The sequence below is a fragment of the Hemiscyllium ocellatum genome, chromosome 25 (assembly GCF_020745735.1).
Source record: "Hemiscyllium ocellatum isolate sHemOce1 chromosome 25, sHemOce1.pat.X.cur, whole genome shotgun sequence".
NCBI classification, from domain to species: domain Eukaryota; kingdom Metazoa; phylum Chordata; class Chondrichthyes; order Orectolobiformes; family Hemiscylliidae; genus Hemiscyllium; species Hemiscyllium ocellatum.
The window spans coordinates 43997575-44022303 of record NC_083425.1 but is presented as its reverse complement, the minus strand read 5'-3'; the positions used below and the strand labels follow the sequence as shown (position 1 = coordinate 44022303).

The 24729-nt window shown below is 41.1% G+C and overlaps 1 protein-coding gene across 1 annotated transcript in view; it reads left to right on the top strand.

Annotated features, from left to right (window-relative positions):
• The first annotated feature begins 1834 nt into the window (after positions 1–1834).
• elac2 (elaC ribonuclease Z 2) overlaps positions 1835–24729 on the top strand; it is a 54871-nt gene continuing 31976 nt past the window's right edge. The window contains exons 1-13 of the mRNA XM_060844256.1: positions 1835–2202; positions 11904–11954; positions 12047–12117; positions 12777–12841; positions 15511–15568; positions 15660–15728; positions 17426–17575; positions 18322–18377; positions 19505–19563; positions 20360–20432; positions 21787–21899; positions 22365–22463; positions 24530–24668. Of these exons, the coding sequence (XP_060700239.1) occupies positions 1910–2202; positions 11904–11954; positions 12047–12117; positions 12777–12841; positions 15511–15568; positions 15660–15728; positions 17426–17575; positions 18322–18377; positions 19505–19563; positions 20360–20432; positions 21787–21899; positions 22365–22463; positions 24530–24668 (1296 nt within the window). The 5' untranslated portion in view covers positions 1835–1909. The remainder of the gene's footprint in view (positions 2203–11903; positions 11955–12046; positions 12118–12776; positions 12842–15510; positions 15569–15659; positions 15729–17425; positions 17576–18321; positions 18378–19504; positions 19564–20359; positions 20433–21786; positions 21900–22364; positions 22464–24529; positions 24669–24729) is intronic.

Here is a 24729-nt window from a genome sequence, read left to right as displayed (position 1 = left end):
TTATGTTAAGAAGTTGACTCTCGCTGCAACTTGGATTATGTCCCACATGGTCACAGACGCTGTACTGAGGATTGTTCTGTAAGCTTCTGGGTCTGAGCAAATGTTTTTTTGCGTGAAAAGCTCAGGTTCAAGATTGCAGTCAGAAATTGCCTGTCCTCCAGGAGACTGCTTGGGGCCAGTTTACTGTGCAATGGGACTGCTCACAAATAACAACAACCAGATCATTTGCTGCAGGACAAATGCTTTTTTAAAACACATATCACAACATTGTCAGCAATGTCAGCCACTTTTCCCAAAACAGCTTTAATTGTACAGTGTTCCCCCGAAAGTTAGTGCTTCCAAATAGACCTGTTGGACTTTAACCGGGTGTTGAGTGATTTTTAATTTTTTCCAAAACAGACCAGAGCTTGCCTTAAGAAAGGCTTCAAAATATATATAGATCAAATGTAAACAAATGCAAATTTAGGGTGGCTCAGCGGTTAGCACTGCTGCTTCCCAGCGCCAGGGACACAGGTCCGATTCCAGCCTCGGGCAACTGTCTGTGTGGAGTTTGCACACTCTCTGTGTCTGCGTGGGTTTCCTCCGAGTGCTCTGGTTTCCTTCCACAGTCCAAAGATGTGCAGGTCAGTTGAAGTGGCCATGCTAAATTGCCCATAATCTTCGGTACATTAGTCAGGGGTAAATATAGGGGAATGGTTCAATCAATTGCATGCACTTGGCTCTGTGAGCCACATATGTCAATTGGGAGCTATTCTGTAACCACAGTATGGTCACATTCATCACTAATCAGTTCTGAAGAGGAATCAAATTAGTCTTGAAGGTGTTTTTCTCTCTCTACAGATGCTGCCAGACCAGCCAAGTTTCTCCAACACTTAGGTTACTCTTCTGAGGGTTGGTGTGGACTTGTTTGGCCGAAGGGCCTGTTTTCATACTGTAGGGATTCTGGATTAGTGGTGCTGGAAAAGCACAGCAGTTCAGCCAGCATCGGAGGTGCAGTAAAATCGACATTTTGGACAAAAGCTCTTCATCAGTATTCCTGATGAAGGGCTTTTGCCCGAAACATTGATTTTACTGCTCCTCGGATGCTGCCTGAACTGCTGTGCTTTTCCAGCACCACTAATCCAGACTCTGGTTTCCAGCATCTGCAGTCATTGTTTTTACCTCCATACTGTAGGGAATCTCATCTAAACTGCCCATAGTGTTCAGGGAGGTGTGAGTTGGGTGTATGAGTCAGGGGGGAAATGTAGAATGGTGGGGGACTGGGTTTGGGTGGATTGCTGTTCAGAGGGTCGGTGTGGCCAATTGGCCTGTTTCCACACTGTGGGGATTCTATTCTATGAAATCACACAAATGCACCTATTTGTCATCGCTTCTGTTGTTTTTTTTATTTCAAAAATATACTTTATTCATAAAATATTCATAAAATATTTGATACACTGTACATTTGGTAATGCCATACATATGTCAACATTTACATACACAGCTCAGAATTTTCATTACTACATACAGATCTGTGCATTTCTCACTCATATATTGAGCTGAGGCGTTAGCAGAGCCCAAATGACTGCAGGGCCCCCTGATCTTCTTTGGACAGGCAGATGACCAGTTGCAATGTCTTTTTGTGAGGTTAGCAGCAGTTTTAATTGCGAACACTTTGCAAACCATTGCAAGTAAGAAATTGCAACCTTCGGGTTCGGGTGTTTAAAGCACGTTGTGGGGGAGTGTCTTGCATTTATTTTTGTCCGCGCTGCGGAAGTTCTTGGCTGTGCGATCTTGCTGGGGGTGGAGATTCACAGCACCAGAAGTTGTCAGAGGCAGCGACGGAAGGAGAGGGTGAAGCTGAGGGGAGGGAGAGCATGCAGACAGAGCTGGCGAGCTGGCCCTCTTCCCCCTGCCGCAGTCTCTGTGCATGTTGCGAGTTAGTCTCCAGCGACTGTCCCCCAGGGCGCTGCCGCACCGCCTTCACCTCACCCCTGCCCCGGTCCTGCTGCTGTGTACCCGCACCAGCATGTCCCTCAGTCCGGCCGGGCAGCAGCGGAGCACCCCCGATAACAAGGAGAAGCCGACCCTGAGACACCTAAAGACCAGGGAGAAGAGGAAGCATGGAGCGAGCCACGGACCCTCCACTGTCTACCTGCAGGTTGTAGGTTCTGGGAGCAGGGAGGCTGCTGCTGCTGTCTATGTCTTCTCGGAATACAACAGGTAAGTAAGGGCACTACTTATTGCATTTCTTTTTTTAAGGAAAGTCATTCTGCTGACTGGCATACTCCCCTCCCATTGTTTTCCCATTTGTGACTCCCTGTGAAAGCTCTTCTATAGCCACTTCAAAAACAGTTTCATCAAAGTCAAAGATTCAAGGATGCCAGCCCTTTTATAGGGGCACGCCAGGAACCAAACAAATAAAATTTGAATTAAAATACTACAATGATTGATAATGTACTCCTTGTGGTTCCCAGTGGCTGTAGAAGGCCTAAGTGTGGCAGTGGACTCTCTCCTCTTTGAACATACCCTGGGGCATGGACATAACCATGGAAGAGAGCCAGGCAATTGGACTAAATGACCACCTCAACTACCCAATGGTTTATGTCCACCATAGTCAGGTTGGCTCCCTATGAGATGTATACAGTTGCTATTCTCTTTCAATAAGATTCTGTGAATGCTATATCTGAACTAGGAAACGTTGGAGATAGCCAAGTGGCATCTATAGTGAACCAGCATGGAAACGGGCCCTTCGGCCTAACCTGCCCAGGCCGTCCAGTTTTCAAAATTAAACAAGTTGCATTTGCCTGTGTATGTCAGAAAATAAGGGATCACAGCCTGGTGACTGTTAAATGATTGAATGATCAAATTAAGAGAATAGCAACAAATTCTGCTGATGTGCAATTATCCTTTAATTAGCAGGATTAAGTAACAGGCTGTTTACTCATTTGATATATTTGTGGGATCTTGTCATGCTTTAATATTTACCTCTGTTGCCAGCAAGTACCTGATTATATTTCAAAAGTAACCCAGTGGTCATAAATGATTTTGGTATGTGAGGAGGCAGTATATAATTAGCCAACACCAATCAATGTCTGTACAGATTGACAATGCTTTTGAGCCCTGCCAATCTTTAGCAGACCAAGCTGCCAACAATCTTATGACCAGTATCAGAAGAAAGCTCATCCAGCCTGTTCATGCTGGGACTGTTTCATTGCTTCTGATGACATCTGTGTCTTTATTGTTTACATATATTTCTTTGTTTAGTACTGTTGTAATGTTAAAAATGTAGAAAAGTGCTGGAATTACCCAGCACATCAGGTAGACCACGTGTGTCAATCACATTGAGTGTTCTGATTTAAGGTCACTAGCCAGAACTATTTAATGTATGAGGATTTGAAAGAGTTAATGGCTGGAACAGTTAGGAACACCTCTCAGTGATGATCTAAGAGAGCACATGAGTGAGAGGCGTCATGGTTTCAACAAAGTTGATTATGCCTCTGGAAAGTTGTGTACAGAGTCAGAGTCTTGCAGCATGGAAACAGGCCCTTTGCCCCAACTTGTCTCTGCTGCCCGGTTTTCACAATTGATCTAGTCCCGTTTGCCCGTGTTTGGTCCACATCCCTCCATACTTAACCCATTTGTGTACCTGTCTAAGTATTTCTTAAGTGATAAAATTGTACTTGTCTCCACCTTTGGCAGCCTGTTCCAGACACTCACCACCCTCTGGGTGAAAAAGTTTCCCCTGTGGACCCTTTTCTATCTCTTCCCCTCTCACCATAAACCTATGCCCTCTAGTTTTAGACTCTTCTACCATAGAGGGAACAACTGTTGTCTATCTACCTTTATCTGTACCACTTGTGAATTTATAGACCTCTATTAGGTTACTCTTCAATCTCACATGCTCCAGGGAAAAAAAATGTTCTACCCTATCTAACCTCTCTCTTTATAACTTGAACCTTCCAGTCCAGGTAGCATCCTAGTAAATCTTTTCTGCACTCTTTCTAATTTAATAATACCCTTTCTATAGTAGGGTGATTAGGACTGTATATAGTACACCAAATGTGGCCTCACCAATGTCTTGTACAGCTGCAACAAGATGCCCCACCCCTATACACAATGCTCTGACCGATGAAAGCAAGCATGCCAAAAGCTGCCTTCACCACTCTGTCTCCCTGTGATTCCACTTTCGAGGAGCAATCAACTAGTACCTCTAGATTGCTTTGTTCTATCACATTCCCCAGGGCCCTCCCATTGACAAAGTCCTGCCTTGGTTTGGCCCGTCAAAATGCAACACATTGTATTTATCTAAATTAAATTGCATTAGCCACTCTTCCAACCTCTGGCCTAGTTGATCAAGATCTCGCTGCATTCCCAGACAACCACCTTCACTGCCCACTCTACCACCAATCATGGTGTCATCTGCCAACTTATTAACCATATCTCCTAAATTCTCATCCAAATCGTTTATATAAATGACGAATAACAGTGAACCCGTCGGCAATCGCTGTGGCACACTGAGTATTCCAGGCCTCCAGACTGAAAAGCAACCCTCTCCTATCACCCTCTGTCTTTTGCCATCAAACTAACTTTAGATCGAATTGGCTAGCTCTCCCTGGATCCTGTGGGATTTAACCTTACTCAAAAACCTACTGTACGGTCCCGTGTCAAAGGCATTGCTAAAGTCAATGTAGACAACTCCTAAGTGTACTGCGCTGCCCTTATCTACCATCTTGGTCACCCCTTCAAAACAAAACTTGATCAAATTTGTGAGAGACAATTTCCCACATACAAAGCCATGCTGACTATCCCAAATGAGTTCTTGCCTCTCCAAATGCCTTTAGATCCTGTCTCTCAGAATCCCCCTTTAACAACTTAACCACCACAAGCATTATGTTCGTCTGTCTATTGTTCCTAGGTATTTTTCTGCGGCCTTTTTCAAATCATGGCACATCATCCAATATTTGGGCATTTCACCTGTGGCTGTTGATAATAGATATCTCCGCTAGGGCCAGGGATATACTTCATCAGGTCCCAGGGATTTATCCACCTTGATGCATTTTAAGATTTCCAGCACATATAATGTGAACTGTCTTTAAGATATCACTGTTTATTTCCCCAAGTTCCCGAGCATCCATGCCTTTCTCGACAATAAATACTGGTAAGAAATATTCACTTAGGATCACACCAATTTCTTGTTGCTCAACATCTTTAAGATCAATAAGATCTTCTATAGGCCCTATGCACTCCCTCATTACTCTTTTTGCCTCCCATGTACTTGGAGAATCTCTTCGGATTCTCCTTTACCCTATCTGCCAAAGCCATCTCGTGTCCTCTTTTAGCCCTCCTGATTTCTCTCAAGTGTACCCTGATACCCTCTGAATTCCTCAAGGAATTCCTTTGATCCCAACTGCCTACAGATGTCATTTGCTTGCTTCTTTTTCTTGACCAGGACCTTAATAACTTTAGTCACACAGAGTTCTCTACTTCTGCTAGCCTCAATCTTCACTCTGACAGGAAATGCTGGGCCTGAACCCTCATTAACTCCCTTTTGAAAGGCTCCCACTTACCAGATATCCCTCTGCTTGCAAACACCTCCCCAAACAACTTCTTGAAAATTCCTGTCAAAGGGCATCAAAATTGGCATTGCCCCAATTTAGAGCTTTAACTTGTGGACCAGACCTACTCCTTTCTTTTTCTGTTTTAAAATTAATGGAAGTATGGTCACTGGTCCCAAAGTGTTCCCTCAGTAACACTTCAGTCACTTGCCCTGCCTCAATTCCAAAGAGCAGGTCAGCTATTGCCTCTTTTTAAAATAGGGCCATCTACCTAATGCATGAGAAATTCTTCTTGAATACACAGTAAATTTCTCCTCGTCTAAGCCCATAACACTCTACAATCCTAGTTGATGTTAGGAAAGTTAAAATCCTCTACTATTGCAACCTGATTTTTTTTTTGTTTGCAGCTATCTGTGATTTCCTTACATATTTGCTCCACAATCTCCTGCTGACTATTGACAGTCCAATGCTACCAAAGTGATTTCCACCGTTTTATTTCCCAGTTCTACCCTTCTAGACTCAGTCCATGAACCCTTTTCCCAAATTGGGAACAAAAGCACTTTCTCCTTTCATGCTCAAAGGCAGGTGAGTTTCAGGCTGCATTAAATTGAGCAACTCCATCAGATTCTGATGTGACACTTGGTTTCAGTTTCCCAACTGCAAATCTTTCTCTTTAAGAATTCCAAAATCTCTAGTCTTATACCACTCAGTCCAACCACATCAATCATAATCCCAAACTAAATTAGTCCCACCTACCTGTGCTTACTCAGTAAACCTCCAAACATTTTTATTCTTATACTTATGTAAATGTCCTTTAAACATTTTTAACTGTACTGACATCCACCAGTTCCTCTGAAAGTTCATTCCACACACGAACCACTCTGTTTTAAAAAAAAACCCCTTTGTGTCTTTTTTAAATCTTTCTCCACTTACCTTAAATATGCCCATAGTCTTGAATTCCCCCATTCTAAGGAAAAGACATCTGTCATTCACCTTCTCTATACCCATGATTTTATGAACCTTTATAAGATCATGAGTCAACCTCCTACACTGCAGTAAAACAATGTGTCCCAGTCTTTCTGGCTTCTTCCCATAACTCAGACCCTACATTCTCGGCAACATCTTGGTAAATCCTATCTGACCCTTCTCCAGCTTTATAATATCCTTCCTATAACAGGGTGACCAAAACTGGGCACAGTACTCCAGACGAGGTCTCACCAAAGTCCTGTACAGTCTCAACATAACGTCCAAACTCCTATACTCAACAGCATCCAAGGAACAGGAGATTCAATGTTCTCGAAACGTCGAATCTCCTGTTCCTTGGATGCTGTTTGACCTGTTGCGCTTTTCCAGCAACACATTTTCAGCTCTGATCTCCAGCATCTGCAGACCTCACTTTCTCCTCCTATACTCAACAGCCTGAGCAATGAAAGCATGCATGCCAAATGCCTCTTGACCCCACCCCCATCTGTATGTGATGCAGCATCAAAGAATTATTTACCTGAATCCCTCGGTCTCTTTGTTCTATAATGCTTTTAATTGTATACGTCCTGCCCTTGTTTGTTTGACCAAAGTGCAATATCTTGTATTTATCCAATTAAACTCTATTGGCCCCACACTTCAGCTCACTGACCCAATTGATCAAGATCTCTTTGTAACCTTGGATAGCCTTCACTGTCCGCTATGTCACTAATCTTGGTGTCATCCGCAAACTGACCAGTCATGCCTTTAATCTTCTCACCTAAATCATTTGTGTAAATGACAAACACAGGTGGACCCAACACTGATTCCTGTGGAACACTGCTAGTCACAGGCCTCCAGTCCAAACACAGCCCTCCACAATCACTGTCTCCTGCTGTTAAGCCAGTGTTATATCCAGTTGGCAAGCTCATTCTAAATCCCGATTGAACAAACTTTACTAATTTAGTCTGCCACATTTACTAGGATTTCAGTAAAGCCTTTGACAATGTCTACCACTCTCCCTCTTCAATATTTTTAGTTACTTCCTCAAAAAGATTCAATCAAGTTTGTCAGACATGATGTTCTGTGCACAAAACCATGTTGACTGTCTCTAGTTATTCCTTGCCTCTCTGAATCATAGTTATCCTATCTTTCAGAATGACTTCCAACAACTTAGCTGCAACTGAAGTTAGAGAGAGGGAACAGAGCTGGGTAGTTTTTTTTCCTGAATCAGACCAACTCCAGAGACCTTTCAAACCATTGTCCTATGTTTTGATTCTTCACCGCCATTGATTAAGGATGTGAGGACTGAGTCTGCCCCTACATTCCAGGCCTGGCGAGTTTCAATGTGAAATTGGCAACTCCAACCCCCTCTCTCTAACTTTTGTGGAGTTGGACCAGTTTCTCAACCACACTTGGATTGTGGCTCCTCAGAAGAGTCATGAATTACAGCCTGGATTCAGGAAACTTTAAACATTTTTTGTAAAAAAAAGGTTTTAACAATGAATCCTATGCTATCTTTGTGTACACACAATGCAGTACATACAGAACCAGTGAACTGCAGGATGGAGAAAGGTGGAAATGCTGATTAGGGAACAAAAATATCCATTTAGATCTTGGTTCTGAATAAACAAATGCTGCTCATACAACCGAACGATGCACTTTGGCTGCTGGTCACTGACTCAATTTTAAAATTTTCATCCTTGCGTATTTTATAATCCTTCTTCAAGCCTTGCCCTTTATCCACCGCTGTCGCCCCCTCCGGACCTACAAGTCTGAAATATCTATATATTCCTGCAGACCTGCAAATTTGGTCTATTCTCTATTACTCCCTGTAGCATTAGTACCTGTGCTTTCAGCTGTCTAGGCACTAAATCTGGAATTCTCTGTAAAACCATTTACCCTTTAAGATTCTCCTTTCACAAAAGTTGTCTCCTTTAGCCAAGTTTTATTAGTCAATCTGTCCTAAAGTCTTTTAGTTCATTGTCAGGTTTTTTTTCTGATTCTGTTCCTGTGAAACGCCAGTTTACAGTTGTACTCTGTTCGAGATGGTGTTTAATTCTGAAAGAGTTCTGTTCGCATAAATGGATTGGCTTCCAAATTGGCTACCTTTTTGCAGTGCTTTCACTTAAGATGTTGACATGTGTAGTTTGGTTAGAGATTCTGGTCCCCTGCATTACCAGAGCATCTGTATGATGTTCTGTGTAGTTATGTTGTGCATATTGACTTCTGTAAAACTTGGTGAGGTCGGCTTCTTCCAGCTAAGTGATTCTTGAGAAATTTGGTTTTGGATTATCATGTACGCCCTCGCCACCTGACGAGGTGTGTGCGAGAAGAAGGCTGTGCCTCTTGGTTACAGACAAAATGGCTACATTATCATATGTACCTGGTTGAAGTGCTCTAATCTCAAGTGCCACACATTGAAACCATTGCAAAAGCCACCCATGCTGCAAGGATCACTGATGAAGAGCTTATGCCTGAAACGTTGATTCTTCAGCTCCTTGGGTGCTCCTGACCAGTTGTGCTTTTCCAGCACCATACTCCTGACTCTGATCTCCAGCATCTGCAGTCCTCACTTTTTCCTCATTGTGATTTATGATTGAAACCCTCTAAGCCTTTTTCCTCATTTAATTATGATTCTGTGAGAGTCCAGCTTCCCTTTAAATACATCTGAACTCAACTCCCATTTCAAATGCACTTTAGAATTCATGTGCCACACATCAAATATAGAGCCTGGATGAAGTGGGTTCATTGGGAGGCTGTGGATGGGAAAATTAAGACCACAAGACATGGGAGCAGAAGTTAGGCCATTCACCCCATCCAGTCTGTTCTGCATTTAATCATGGCTGATAGGCTTTTAAACCCCCTTGTCCTGCTTTCTCCCTGTAACCTTTGATCCCCTTGACAATCAAAAACCTATCTATCTCTGTCTTAAATATACTCCACCACCCTCTATGGCAATGAATTCCACAGATTTGCCACTCTCTGGCTGAAGACGTTTCTCCTTATCTCTGTTCTAAAATATCTCTCCTTTACTCTAAGGCTGTGCCCTCAGATCCTAGTCTCTCCTGCCTTTGGAAACATCTTCCCAATCTCCTCTCTGTCCAGGCCATTCAGTATTCTGTAAGTTTTTTAGTTAGATCCTCCCTCATTCTTCTAAACTCCATCGAGTATAGACCCAGAGTCTTCAAACATTCCTCATACGTTAAGCCTTTCATTCCTGGGATCATTCTCATGGATGTCCTCTGGACTCGCTCCAGGGCCAGTACATCCTTGCTGAGGTATGGGTCCAAATTTGCGCACAACATTCTCAATGTGGTCTGACCAGAGCCTTTTAAAGCCTCAGATGTACATCCCTGCTTTTATATTCAAAATAAATGCTGACATTGTATTTGCATTCCTAACTACAGATTGAACCTGCAAGTTTACTTCAAGAGAAACCTGGACTAGGATTCCCAAATCCCTTTGCACTTGAGATTTCTGTAGTTTCTCCCAATTTACAAAATAATCCCTGCCTCTATTCTTCTTACCAAAGTGCATGACCTCGCACTTTCCCATATTGTATTTTATCTGTCACTTCTTTGTCCACTCTCCTAACCGGTCTAAATCTTCTACGGACTCCTGTCCTCCTCAATGCTATCTGTCCTTTACTTATCTTTTGTATCTTGTGCAAACTTAGCCAGAATGTCCTCAGTTCCTTCATCCAGATCATTCATGTATAAAATGAAAGGTTGTGGTTCCAACACTGACCCTTACAGGATACCACTAGTCACCAGCTGCCATCTTGAAAAGGGCCCTTTTATCCTAACTCTCTGCCTTCTGCCAGGCTTCTATCCATGCTAGTTTGTTGCCCTTATCTTACTCAACCGCCTCCTGTGCAGTACCTTATCGAAGGCTTTCTGAAAACCCAGATAGATAACATTCATTGGCTCTCCTTGGTCTAATCTGCTTGTTACCACCTCAAAAAAAATATTCCAGCAGATTTGTCAGGCATGATCTTTCCTTGGTGAAACCATCCTGACTTTGGCCCATTTTACCATGTGTTTCTGAGATTCAGAAATTGCATCTTTCACAATGGACTCAAATCTTACCGACAACCGAGGTCAGGCTAATCAGCCTATAATTTCCCATTTCTTTCCTTCCTTCCTCCTTAAACTGGGGGTGGGGGGGTTTCATCAGCGATTTACTGGATCCTCCCTGACTCCAGTGATACCCGAAAGATCAGCACTAAAGCCTTCACTATCTCTTCAGAACTCTGGAATGTAGTCCATCTGATCCAGGTGATTTATTCGCCTTCAGATCTTCCATAATTCCTGCATTCCCATTCAAGAATCATCCTCCAGTCAACACAACAGCTACATTTTCCTTACATGTGAAACAATAAGTGGACAATGAGCCAAATTAGTATTTGGCTGTTATGAAAGGTGCAATATAAATGCAAATTTATTCTTGGTAAACTCATTTTACAAATGTAAAGTTGGAGGCAGACCAGCAGAAGAGAGGTGGGAAGGATATTCAAAAAGCCATGCAGAAGACTATAGGGAGAATAGTCCTTTTAAGTATGACTGATTTGAGGAGTAGCACACACTGGATTTAACCTGAACTCTGAAATGAGGAAGAAAAGGGTGAAAGTCTATGTTTGTTGCCAGTCATGTATTTCAGAGAGGGGCTATTTGGCCCAATTGGCTATCTATTTTAGTTCATCCTTGAAAAGATCTTCTTGCCCTAAATCTTCAAGAGCCACATCTATTCTATTCTATTCTTATCTTTTTAATGTAATAACTCAGTCCTTTTAAAATATTCACCTGTTTTCTTTTAGGCTGTAGGTTTGCTCACTGAGCTGTAGGTTTGATATCCACACATTTCATTACCTGGCTAGGTAACATCAGTGGCAACCTCCAAATGAAGTGAAGCTGTTGTCTCCAGCTTTCTATTTATATGTTTGTCCTGGATGGGTTCCTGGGGTTTGTGATGATGTCATTTCCTGTTCGTATCTGTCAACCCCTCAAAGACGAACAGGAAATGACATCACCACAAACCCCAGGAACCCATCCAGGACAAACATATAAATGGAAAGCAGGAGACAACAGCTTCGCTTCACTTGGAGGTTGCCACTGATGTTACCTAGCCAGGTAATGAACTGTCTGGATATCAATCCTACAGCTCAGCGAGCAAACCTAGACCCTAAACCTCAATCTGAGCTACAAACCTTGCAAAAACCTGTTTTCTACTTCAGCTTAATTGCAGATTGTGCGACTGAGACCTATTTTCCACTGTAATGGCATTTGCAATGAAAATAATCACTTTATTGTAACATTGGATGTTTGTTTCTGTTGTCAGGAATGAGCAGATTGAATTAAAAGCGGGTTTGGCCCAGATTGACCGTTCACTGTTTATGTATTCCAGGTATCTCTTTAACTGTGGAGAGGGGACTCAGCGGCTGATGCAGGAACACAAGTAAGGATATCTCTGTCTCTGTTTCTGCACCAGAAACAATCATTTGGGGGATGTGTGCACCTTTCATAAAATATTTTCAATCTCATTTGCAGGCTAAAGATTTCTCGCCTTGACAATATTTTTGTGACAAGGATGAGTTGGTCCAATGTCGGAGGACTGTCTGGTAGGAAAATGGGATTGAATGTAGAATGCAAGTCAATATTTTTTGTTTAGAAAGGGAAAGGTTTAATGTCTAATTGAGATGGGAATCTAACAATTGTAAAATCTTTCCTGAATTCTTGTACTGAAAAACTGAAATGTTTACATGGAACGATCTGAAATGCAAGGTCACATTGGATAAATCATGGCATTGCATCAGGATTAAATGTGAAGGTCTTGTGTCTGCATGAGGGACTTGGCAGGTGGAGAACGGGTGAAGGGTGTTTAAAGCCAGTGGATGACTTCTATTTTATTTTCAGGTAGCTCTAGTTACCTTGAGTAGGCAAGATGTTCTGTTTGAGCGCGTCAGGGATTGGGGAACAAAATTTTAAAGACAGGACCTCAAGGGTTATAATCTCTAATAGTAAATGGTTGAGAGACATCAGTCATGATTGAATGATGGAGTAGACTCAATGGTGTGAATGGCCTAACTTTGCTCCCTTACTATATGGTCTTTAGGAGCTCTTTACAAGTGAGTAGTTAGGTTGGGCTATTTCAGAGGAGTTCAGAGTATTTTGATGTTGCTTCTCCATTTGGGGTTATGTTAAGGCTAGGAAATGATGACCACTCCTTTCCCAAATCTGTCAGAAAGACTAACTCAGTCCTGAAACACTTGTTCTTCAGGCATGATTCTAACATTGAAGGACACGGGCGTTTCCAAGTGTGTATTTTCCGGACCGCCGCAGTTTGTAAGTATAGCGAGATTGTTGTGCCTTAACCATGTTGTGGGCCACGGTGTGTTTAATGTACAATCAAACATTTTTCACTTTATTGCAGTTGTACAGAAAAGGAAAATAAATAGTTTGCTGAAAGTTTCTGCTGTTCCTCTAATGTGTCGTGAACTGCTTATCCACCTGAGCGCATTGAGATATAGTTAATAATCCAACCGTATCACAAGCCTTAAAGTGTTGTTCAATTTTGCTGTCTGTTAACATCCACCCCAGCCTTGCTGGTCATTTCTGGTTGCTTCTATTTCTGAACGCCCGCCGTTCGTTATTATCTTGCAACCTGTTTTAACAGGTTTCACCATACATATCCTGAGACCTTCACTTCCTTGTGTGTCACATGGCCTCTACTTGGCTTTTATGCGACCCCTTGGTGAAATTATCTAGAAGCAGGTTTCAGATTAAAGCTGGTGTGATAACCTTACTTATCTCCTTCATTGATCCCTAGTTGTTCTGCTGTCTCCAATTGGTGTATCTAATGTTAAATCAATCCAAATGTCTTCCAGCTCCATGTCAGTTAGATCCAAGCCATGCCAGAACCGTCAGAAAACATTTAGATGTTTCTGATTTCTTTCTTCCTTCTGTCTGACCACTGACTATCATGTAGATCTGAGCGCATGTTTTAACTAATTTTCAATGTTAAATGGCTGCATTGTGCTGTTTGACCCATCATTCCTTATTCCAAATGAGCTGAGTCCAGGCTCATCCATTGTGACAATTCTGTTTGCTGCTCTGGTCACGTTTTGTGATCTCTGCATTTGAATAAAGGGCAATCTTGAGCTGTCTTTTGAGACTTCAGGAGAATGAAGCATTGACTTAAAAAGAGGACAGCTCTTCTCATCTGAAAAGATATGAGATCTAATAGGATGTTGAAACTTGTGTTGGATATATTTGGGTGTGAATTAGCTGTAAAAATCAGGAATTTGTTCTAAGGGGATATAAGTTCTATGGAGTGTGGTTGACTGAAATAATGCTGTCAACCTTTTTCAAAAACAATAGTCTTTTAGCATTGGAAACAATGCTGGAAATCTCAGCAGCTGTGGGGAGAGAGCAAGCTAACCTTTTGAGACTAGGTGACTTACTGTTTTGAATGTTCGATTGTATGATAATGTATAAAGTCTTAGGATGCAATTAAGAACTTTTGAAATGTGGTCATTGTTGTATACAGCTAGTAATTTGGCTCAGCTAAGTCCCCTCAAACAGCAGTGTGGTAATGAGTGAATAATCTCCTCAGTTTTTTGAGATTCTGTTTGAGCGGGGTGTATTTGCCTGAATTGTGGGAGCTTCCTGTATTTCTTTTTGAAAAATAATGCCAAAGGAGCTTTTATGCCCAGTTGAGGAGGAAGGGTCTCAGGTTCACAACTCAAGCAATGATTCTGAGGGGACGTGTCATCTCCTGGTTGAAACTAGAACTAGTGAGCACCTTCCCAAAATATGGGATATCCCATTTGAAGTGGAGGTAAGGAATTCCCTTAGTGTGTGGTTAATCTTTGGAATTCATTAACTACCTTGGAGCAGTGAAAGCTGCATTGTTGAATGAATTCAAGGCTGGTCAGACAGATTTTTGACCTTTTGAGGGAATTGATAAGAGTGTATCTGTTTGGAGGGGGAGGGGAAATGGGTGGAGAATGAGTGTATGCATTAAATGGTAGGGCATACTCCAGTGGTTAAATAGCAGTCCAAACTGTGCGACATTCCCTCAATACACTGCAATATCAGTCTAACTATCATTCTTGGGTACACAAAGCCACGGCCTTCTGCCTGTGTCTCCTGAGCCATAGCTAATGACAATCGCGTTTCTATGTTAGGAAAACGAGTTTCCTGTTTTTACCACCATGATGTGGAGGTGCCAGTGTTGGACTGGGATGGACAAGGTCAGGAGTTACATGGCACCAAGTTATCATCCAACAGGTTTTATTTAATTCGAAAGCTTTTGGAGCACTGGTGAAGTGAAGATGTGCAAAGAAATTCTAGGCAGAGATCAAAAAAAATCGTACAGATTTTGTGAATTGAGTGTTGGTAGTCAATAACAAGTCTCTGCAGGTGATCAAAAGTGTCAGACAGTGTGAGTAAAGTGTCAACAGCTGAATAGCAAGTGAAGGGATCACCTATGATCTAATCAATTGAGGCAGTGAGAATTACGAAAAGTTTAAAAATAAAATGCTTCACCAGCAGTCTAATGTAGGAACCCCCTTTGCTTCATGCATTATCCAACAGATACAAAACTGCCTGATTTTTTTCAAAAAAATATTGTCTATTAAATAGGAATCATTTTCTATACCAGCAATTATAAAGGCCATGCTCTTATGTTTTACTGAAGCATTGGACTATTACAAACCCAAAAGAAGTGGCATTCTAATTTTACTCATAATGTAATCAAGCAGTCAAAGCCTGGACAAATGTTCAGAATTTGTCCTTTTGAGTTTTGAACAGACCTTTAATTTTGGTTTTAAATTGGTAAAATAAATTAACTGGTAGTCTAGTCATTAAAAAAAAATCAACTTGTGATTTATCAGTTACATGAGCTATACTCAAAATTTATCAAGGTTTTAATATTGCAAATTCCTTGAGCTGCTGAATTCATAGATTATGTATTAATCAACTAATACCAGTTTTTAAATTTGTTTTGACAGGATAAATTCTTGACTGCAATCAGGTCATTCTCTGGGCCATTACAAGGACTAGATTTAGGTAGGACCTGTGAAGTTATGATTATTACCTGCTATGGTGTATGTGAATGAATCTTTTCAAATAACTCTTTAGTATGCTCATTTCTTGCCAGCTGTTCGCCCATACACCCACTCAGAATACACTGATGAGACGATGACTGTGCATCAGGTGCCCATATTTGGTAAGTATCCAGTTCCACCTGTATCTGGCTTTTTATTTGTGATAAAAGTAGATTTATTTCCTACTGGTCACTTCAGATTTGAATCACGTCGGCTGCTGTTTGAGGGGAAAAGGTTTGGAACTCACTGGCTCCTGCCAGTATACAGCCAAACAGCACAAACAACAAGTCAACTCTGACCCTGTTTCCCTCGCTCAAAACTTGTGTTTTTCAAGGGATGAGGCTTGAACAAACGCAATTCCCTGACTAACAGCATGGGTTTGAGACAGGAGCCAAACCAGCAGATGTTAACCAAACAAAGTTGCAGAATAGGATGATAAAACTCATGAAGAGCAGGACGAATTCTCCAGACTCAACTGACAGAACAGAGACAGCTAACCTTCGTATAGATACATATATATTGTAGAGGCTAAGAAGGCAAAAAAGCAACAGGCAGTTTATATTCAGGCCATGAATTAGTAAAAGTGCAGGTGAAAAAAAACACAAGTCTTGCTTAAAGTCCAACCAATACAACAATCAACAAAGCCAGCAACTTAGAATAATCTAACAGTTTTAAGTAAAATACAAGTATGAGAAAGTTGCAACAAGCACAGGAAATGCTTTAGAGGGTCAGCAGGTCTGGCGGCATCTGTAGAGATTCGAGTTCTCCTACTCTGCAGACGTCTGCCAAGTTGAAATGTTATCTCTGTTTCGCTCTCCACAGATGCTCATGGATCCACTGAGGTTCTCCAGCAACTTGTTTGTTTCAGATATCCAGCATCCACACTATTTTGCTTTTCTCAGTGTGCAGTGTGATCGCAATTGCCTATGTTCTAGGCAAACTAATGAGTGTAGAAAGTACTTTAGACATATTCAATAATGAGTCTCACTGCCCCCTGCCCATTGGGGAGCCTGCTTTACAACAGCTGGTCTGGAGAACTCTGGGGTTCTTGGCTTCATTCGCAATCCCAGCCCAAGGTGAAATCCCCTGAATAGGGCCAAGTTCCTGATTGTTAACCGTGTTTTGAATCTAAGATGACGTGTCGTACCATCATTCTGTAGTACTTTCAGTACTCTCCCGGATATTCCACTATCCAGAAAAACACTTCCAGGTGGCTCTGTGTGACGGCCAAACAGGACAATTCTCATAAGTGTCATTTCACATGGTCCTTCCTCAACCAAAACAAGCTGCTTTCAGTAGTTGGCCTGTTTCCCACATACTTTAATGAGTAGTTGAATGGTTGTGTCCAATTAACCCTCGATCTGGTTTGAATGTATCATTTTTATGCTCTCAGTACTGTTGGATGATCAACCATGATCATAATGAATGCTGGAACATGCTCAAAGGGCTGAATTGCTGTCTCCCTACATATGTCTCTCATCAAACTTAATGTGCTGTCAGATCGACAACTTTATTCCTTAAATTTATTACAGTTTAGCCTCCATACAATTTGTAGACCACTTTCCATTGATCAAAAAGAGAAAAATTAGTATGTAACTGGGTTATAAAGGTCTCAATGTGTTCTGTGACACTTGGGGATGGATGGACATTCATCATTGTAAAAGTATCTGGAACATGTGTAGATACTCTGCTTTTTCTATAATCACCTCAAATTATAGTTTGGTTTGTTGTTTCTTTTGGGGGCTAGTGTGTTGCAGGAGTATTGTGGATCTTTTTGTTCACTTCACGCTGTAAAGTTGGGTTTGTTCTTTAACTGCAGCCAATTTGACCTCTAAGGGCAGAGGTACAGAGAGTCCGAATTTGTCACTTGGTAAAGCCAGCACTGACCAGACCCGTTCACCAAAATCCACAGAACGGCTCCTGGAGGATGGTGAGGCTTGTTTTTCAGAAAACCAGAATAAAAAACCAGGTAAAAGTCACCAGGGAATCTATTAATGCAAATCACCTGCCCATGCTTATTTCCTGTGTTTTCTTGTTCAAGTAGTAGTTAATTTGTGGGTGATTGTGAGCTGGAATCTTTATGCAGAGCAGTGTTGAGAGAAATTCATTGCCTTAAATATTTTCTTTTTTAATAAAAATAATTTGGTTGGTTGTTCATGTAAAATTTGAGTTGCTGGTGCCAGCCATTTTCTCATGCATTTCTCAGGACATTGCCTTAGCAAATCAGAGTCCTCCTGCCTTTATCTTGGCAGTGAACAACTGAGCACAATTTTCTAGATTAGATTAGATTCCCTCCAGTATGGAAACAGGCCCTTCGGCCCAACACGTCCACACCGACCCGCTGTAGATAAATCCACCCAGACCCATTCCCCTACCCTGAATAACGCACTTACCATCACGGGCAGTTTAGCATGGACAGTTCACCTGCACATCTTTGGATTGTGGGAGGAAACCAAAGCACCGAAAGGAAACCCACACAGACACGGGGAGAATTTGCAAACTCCACACAGACAATCGCCCGAGGTGAGAATCGAACCCGGGTCCTTGGTGCTGTGAGGCAGCAGCGCTAACCATTGAGCCACCGTGCTGCCCACTCCTCGTCAGTGGGATGATATTGATGGTGGGTGTTGAGCAAATTAAAAGTTGGTGAGGTCAGATGCTCTCCCTGTCTTTATAAATCTTTGCTGACAATCTTCTGCCTTTTTTTTTCTCTAGAGAGAAGCCCAAAATCAACAAGGGATCCTTCCCTGGTGGTGGCTTTTGTCTGCAAGGTGGGGGTTTACTTAAGAATTTTCCCATTAAAACAGGTAGAGGTATTAAAAATCAGGAGCTGTTTTGGTAGGATAAATGTGATACCAGTGGTGTTTTTCAGTGACCAATTTCAGGTGACTCTGACCAAAGCTCTTTCAGATATTTCAAGGTGATAGCCTAGGCCCGAACTTTTATTTAAAAGCAAGTGTAAGGTGTACTTAAAATGGCAGCAGATGGTGGTGATGACACTGTTCTCTGTGTCTCCCTAGACATGTGATTAATCATTTATTCAGATGTAATTTGATGGGTTACACTATACTCAGCTTTAAGTTAAGCATACTCTATTCTTACCCTACAGTTAAAATACAAAGAAGAAACTCTACTGGAAAACTTAACAGAATAATAACTTATTTAACTACAAAACACATCTGTTCCAATATAGTAACATCCTTGAACACACCCTTAGCAAAGGTAAATTCAGTACAACAAATCGTCTCGCACGCAATTCTAGCAGCTGAGAGAAAACCCAAGAGGTTTAGCTTTAACAGAGAGGGATGAGCTTCTTTGTTCAAGCTTTTTCCAAAAAAAAATCCAAGGCCTTACAAGCTCTTTATTGGTTTGGAAGAGACAGCTTTCCAGCTACGTTTCAAAATCTCTCTTCTAAATTAAAACCAGGCCAAAATGCATCTCTCAAAGCTTTAATGTCATCACAGCACGGTGAAGACAATTCCAGTGGCATTTTTCATTAACCAATTTCAGGTGACTGGCAGTAGTACTGGAACAGGAGAAGCAGGGAAAATTTTGTTCACTTAGTCAGTTCTTACCATCTGAAGTGCTCTGCCTGAAGGACTGATGTACACAGCTCCAATAACAACTTTCAAAAGAAACTTTGAAACGTAGTTTGTGTGACAATTGGCTGGGAAATGATTGAGGGGAACAGGGTTGAATGGCGAGCTCTTTCATTGAGCCGGCATTGGCACTGTGGGCTGAATATAGCACAGAAAGAGGCGATCCTTGAGAGGACTGAGATAATCACGCTTGATAAGTCGAAAGGCCTAGTAGCACTGGTTTCTATCAAGCCGACGATCAGTTAGAGTCTAGACAACCCTTTACTGAGTTGCTCTAATCGGATAATGTTCATTTGCAGCTTCACCCAAAGAAAGGAAACTTCCTCGTCATGAAGGCAAAGGAGCTTGGTCTGCCCGTGTAAGTAGCAGTATTCTGGCCTTTGTCCTATTGAACCTCTGAAGTAGACAGGGAAGAAGTCACCATCCATGTGAGCAATTAAACTTGAATGGAAATGAGAGCTATTGGAGATGTATTGTTTTTGGGTAGGACCCTCTTTCCCCTAACCTATTCATCTGAGAGTAAAGATGTAAATTAATGAAGTACCATATCACAGCAGACGGTAATAACTTGATTTCTTCGCACAAAGACTATTGTCAGCAGATTTAACTTCCCAATAAAGTCCCTCTGCCGCATTAACTATCCGTTTGTTAGGGGCTGTTTGCATTCAGTTTTTATTTAATATAGCCATATATTGTCTGAATGCTGTTAACATTGGATTTCTATAGATTCCTTAGCTATTACCTAATAGTGATTCTTAAAATAAATCCATTGATTATTGCATTTTTAAAACCATATTCAGCAATCCAACATGGTTGATTTTTGTTGACCTGGAGAACTCGTAGGAAGGAGGTGGTACTTGGGTTGCAGGTTTGTAGATCCAGCATGTCAAATATCTGGGACCCCCTCCCCCTCTAGCTCTCCAAGATTCCACCTTCACACTGCCCTGTAAAATAAGTCATTACGTGTTCTTACACTGTTGTGTGTTCTCATGTCATTGATTTATATCCGAGAGGTAAGGGAGAACAAATAATTTTACTAACATTCCATTTTGAATTAAGATTTTTAGCTCCTTGTTTACCCATCAATACTTTTGTTGACTCCTTTATTTATTAGGCTGTACATGTATTTATTTTTCTGTGCTTTTGTGTTTCAGGGGAACCTCTGCTATTGGTCCAATTGTTACTGCTTTGAAAGATGGCAAAACTGTAATGTTTGAAGGCAGGGAGGTTTGTCATTTTCTTCAGACTTTATCAGTGAATTGGATTCATGAACATGTACTTGCGCAGTCGTGTTATAAATAATGGTGAAGCTGCAAGCAATATGGAAGAAGTGTGCTGCTTCTACTTGTTATTGTCTTAACTTTTCTTAGTATTCTAGTAAAAACACTTAAATCACTAATGGCTGTGTCTTTCTGCTTTGTATTATATTCATTAGGGGACAGTGCAAAATACATGAAATTGAATTAATTAATTTGCATGTGGTTGGATTGGGAATGGAGATTCTTATTGCCGTGATGTTAATGCATGCATAAGGTCCTCACATTTTTTAAAATTGGTGCAAACAGGACATCTGTGGAGAGAAACAATAATGACATTCTTCATTGGTGTATCTGAGAGAGCTTATCTGTTAGAAAGTGTGCTGAGGGCTCAGAGAGTGGTTGCCATTTAGAATGGCTATATGGACTGTTTTCTTTTCAACAGCTTTGCCAATGAGTTCAATTTGACCAGTATTTGCGAATAATTTCAAGTTCCTTCTGCTTTTAAATAAGTCGTCATATTGTATGCCTGTTGGAGCCAAACTTGCTATAAAACATTCAATAGAGCTCCTGAATATAAACCTTTTGTGGACATAAGATTTAGACTTTGAGATCTGGATGTTTTTCTTACCTTTTTTTGGTTTTCTTTTATTTCTGGTATTTTTGAGATTCTGGTTTTGTAGTCAAGATGTGCCTGAGAATGGCGAGCTTGTACACTTTTCACTGTATTCATGTACTTCTGTTCTTGAGTACATGTGACAATAAGATCTAATTCTAAATGCCTCAAGCGTCACCTGCTTCAGATATGTCATAACACATCTGAAGAGCTAAATTGAGAAATATCTACAAAGACCCAACACAAGTACTTAACTAGATGAAGGTGAGTACTGCAGATGCTGGAGGTCAGAGTCAAGATTAGAGTGGTGCTGGAAAAGCACAGCAGGTCAAGCTGCATCCGAGGGCAGGAAAATTGACGTTTCCGGCAAAAGCCCTTCATCAGCCCTGAGGATTTTCTTGCTCTTCAGCTGCTGTCTGACCTGCTGTGCTTTTCCAGCACCACTCTAATCTTGACAAGTACTTACCTATTTGATGCTAATCATGGAAGGTTGCAGCAATTTCCCATTCTTAATTTTCTCCTTCCTAAGTTTGCTCAGTATAAGAGTTCAGCATTCCTAAGGTAGAATTCATCCATGCTTAAATACTTGATAGACCTTTACTTGACCTGTTGTTTCCCATTATGTCACTCGAGACACTCAGTGTTTTATGTTAATTGAAAGAATCTAAGTTATGTTTGATGCTTAAGTCTCATTTATCCTATTTTGCAGATCCACCCTGATGAAGTGTGTACACCTGCTGATCCAGGACCCACATTTGTTGTGTTGGAATGTCCCAGTCAGAACTTTATTGAGCCCATGTGTGAGAATGAACAACTCCGCAAGTGAGTGGATTGTCATGACTTTCCTGAAACAATTGTTAGTAGCATTGGAAATCTCATGTTTTGGAGAACATAAATCCAGACATGAACCTCTTTAGAATTTCTCTACTCTCTAAGCAAAAGGATTTTGAAACTATAGCTTTCCAACCTAAATGATGACTGGTGAGAATACATGTATTTCCGTCTGGTCTTTTGGACCCATTATTCATCATTTCACTGCTAAAGGCCGAATAGTCAGATGATTGCCTGCCCTTTACCGTTGTAGCCCTGTTTTCTTGATTTGCCTCAGTAGTTTCTGACAGACCTATCTTGATGCATTATACATAAGAGTTGTCTTTTCAATTTGCAGGCAGTGTCAGGCTGTAACATATCTGTGCTTTGTTAAAGCAGTACCATTAGGAAGCTGGGCAATGTACTTGTAATCTTGTGTCTCCGACTTGTTTTTTATTAACATCATTTTTATTGCAGGTATCAAACTGGAGGTTCTGAAAGCCCTGCTGCATTAGTTGTTCACATGACGCCTGAGTCTGTTTTGGAAAATAACATTTATAAATCATGGATGGAGAGGTAATTCAATTTTGTGAAGTTTGCTATGTTGGCTTAACTCCATTGCTCTGTGGGGATGAGGGACTAATCGTTATTCAACATAGAAGTAAAAAAAAGACAAAGCAAATATTGCTCAAGATGACTTCTGGGATTACTTTCTTCCTATTTGAAATGATAGTGATACTGCATCAAAACCAAAAGATGAAAGAGCAGAAGTGGACCATTCAGCTCATAAAGAATGCTCTGCTGTCAGATCTCACAATGAATCCTCGGTTAATGGATTGTAGGTTTTTTGTGATCTGGCTACTGTCAGCCTTGCATTAATGCGTTCAATGTGCTTTTAACAAAAGAACATGGATTCTTCAGACATGTGGGGGAAATAAATAAACAATTTGGAAAGATCTTTCATTTAAACAGCAAAATTAAATTGTGCTTTTCTTGCCCCGAGCAGTATTCTTTAGAGACACCCCGCTCCACACCAGTGAAGTTTGCCTATTTTAACTGACTAATTTCTTACTCGACTGAGAAGGTTGAAAACATCTGTTTTCAGACTGTCTGCACTCTGACCAGATTTAATTACACTGACCTGAGTTATGCAGGTGCTGATTCATTCACTGACCTTTTTCTCCCCAAACTGAACTTGTGAAAAGCCCTGCCCAGTAAAACTGTTGGAGTAGTTTGACTTCTTTCCAGCTTTGATGACCTGGAGACTACCAAAACATAAACTTTGCTGATGTGAATCATTTCTTCCCAACTGAACAAAATCTGGGACCTTGGTCATTTGTTCTTTTTCCCTCCCATTTAGACATAACACCTAACTTGATAAACCCACTTTTCATTGAGCACCTCCCCAGTGAACTTTCTGGTCATTTACCTTGCACCACGTGCTTTCTTGGAAAGGCTGTTTTAAACTCCTGGTCAAAAGTATTGCTTTTTCTTAGTTTTAATTCTGTCAAGATAACTTTAAGTACCTGTTTAGTTCTGGATTCAGCATTCCCAAATGTTGTTCTAAACCATTTGTCACTTGTATTTTGGTAAATTTTCTTTGTTAATGGTCAGCAGCTGTGAACTGCAATATGTCAATAATGTCTTTGTTTATTGACAGTAAAAGTCTGCATAATGTTTTCAGTAGGTGATAGAAATCAGCATATTTTACATTGTGCAGTATTCTGTTACATTTGATAAGTTGCATAAATATTGTTGTCCTTTTTTTAAAAAAACCTCAATAGTGTTTATCTCTCTGGACTTTTTCTCACAATGCCATGCTTAGACAGCAATTCCTTGAGCTGTCAATCAGATTGAGACTTGGGAACACATTGCTGCGATAATTAAGCTTTATAGAAAGCAACCAAGCATTAATATTGACATAAGAATGGCCCTTCAGTAAAGTCAGTGAATGACTGTTGCAATTGCTAGATAACATTTAGTTTTAAAATCCTTCACTAATTCAGGCAAGCAGATTATTTTGGCTAATTTTTTAAAACAAAGATGAACATCTATATATGAGCACTTCAACATTATACAGATCTCACAAGACCATTATTTCTACTCTGCCACAGATTTTTTTAAAAAAATCTCTTTCACTGTAGGTTAAGGTCCTTGCTACAGTGTCTCTTTGAACTTTAGCCCTGGGGTTTCCCTGCTGCATGAATTCTCGCCACCCTTACTGTCAAAAATAAGATTTGTCAATTATAGGGGTATGTCTTCTGTATCCAGGCTCCCCCTCCTGATTTTTAGAGATTCATTGTGTCTTAATGACACACTGAAAAATCAGTGTCCAAGTTTAAGACCTTAAGACATAGGAGTGGAAGTAAGGCCATTCGGCCCATCGAGTCCACTCCGCCATTCAATCATGGCTGATGGGCGTTTCAACTCCGCTTACCAGCGTTCTCCCTGTAGCCCTTAATTCCTCGAGTTTGTTTCTTTATTCCAGCTCTTTAGATGTCTGAATATACTTAGACTGAATTTGATGCATGCCAGTCCTGATAGACACCTGTGCTTGCTGTATTTTAAGTATGGTGATGAGTGCTTGTTTATCTTGGTGGTTTTATTCCCCATCTCTCTCTCATACTTCACTCCATCCACAGGTTCGGACCGACCACTGAACACCTGATCCTCAATGAACACAATCAATCTGTGCATAACCTACGCAGCCACAAGATCCAGACCCAACTCCATCTAATTCACCCAGAGATCTTCCCCTTACTGAAAACCTTTCGGATTGAGGTAGCAATGTGTTTCAAGGTCTGAGGCTGTGGATTTATAGGGGGATAATGAGTATTTATGG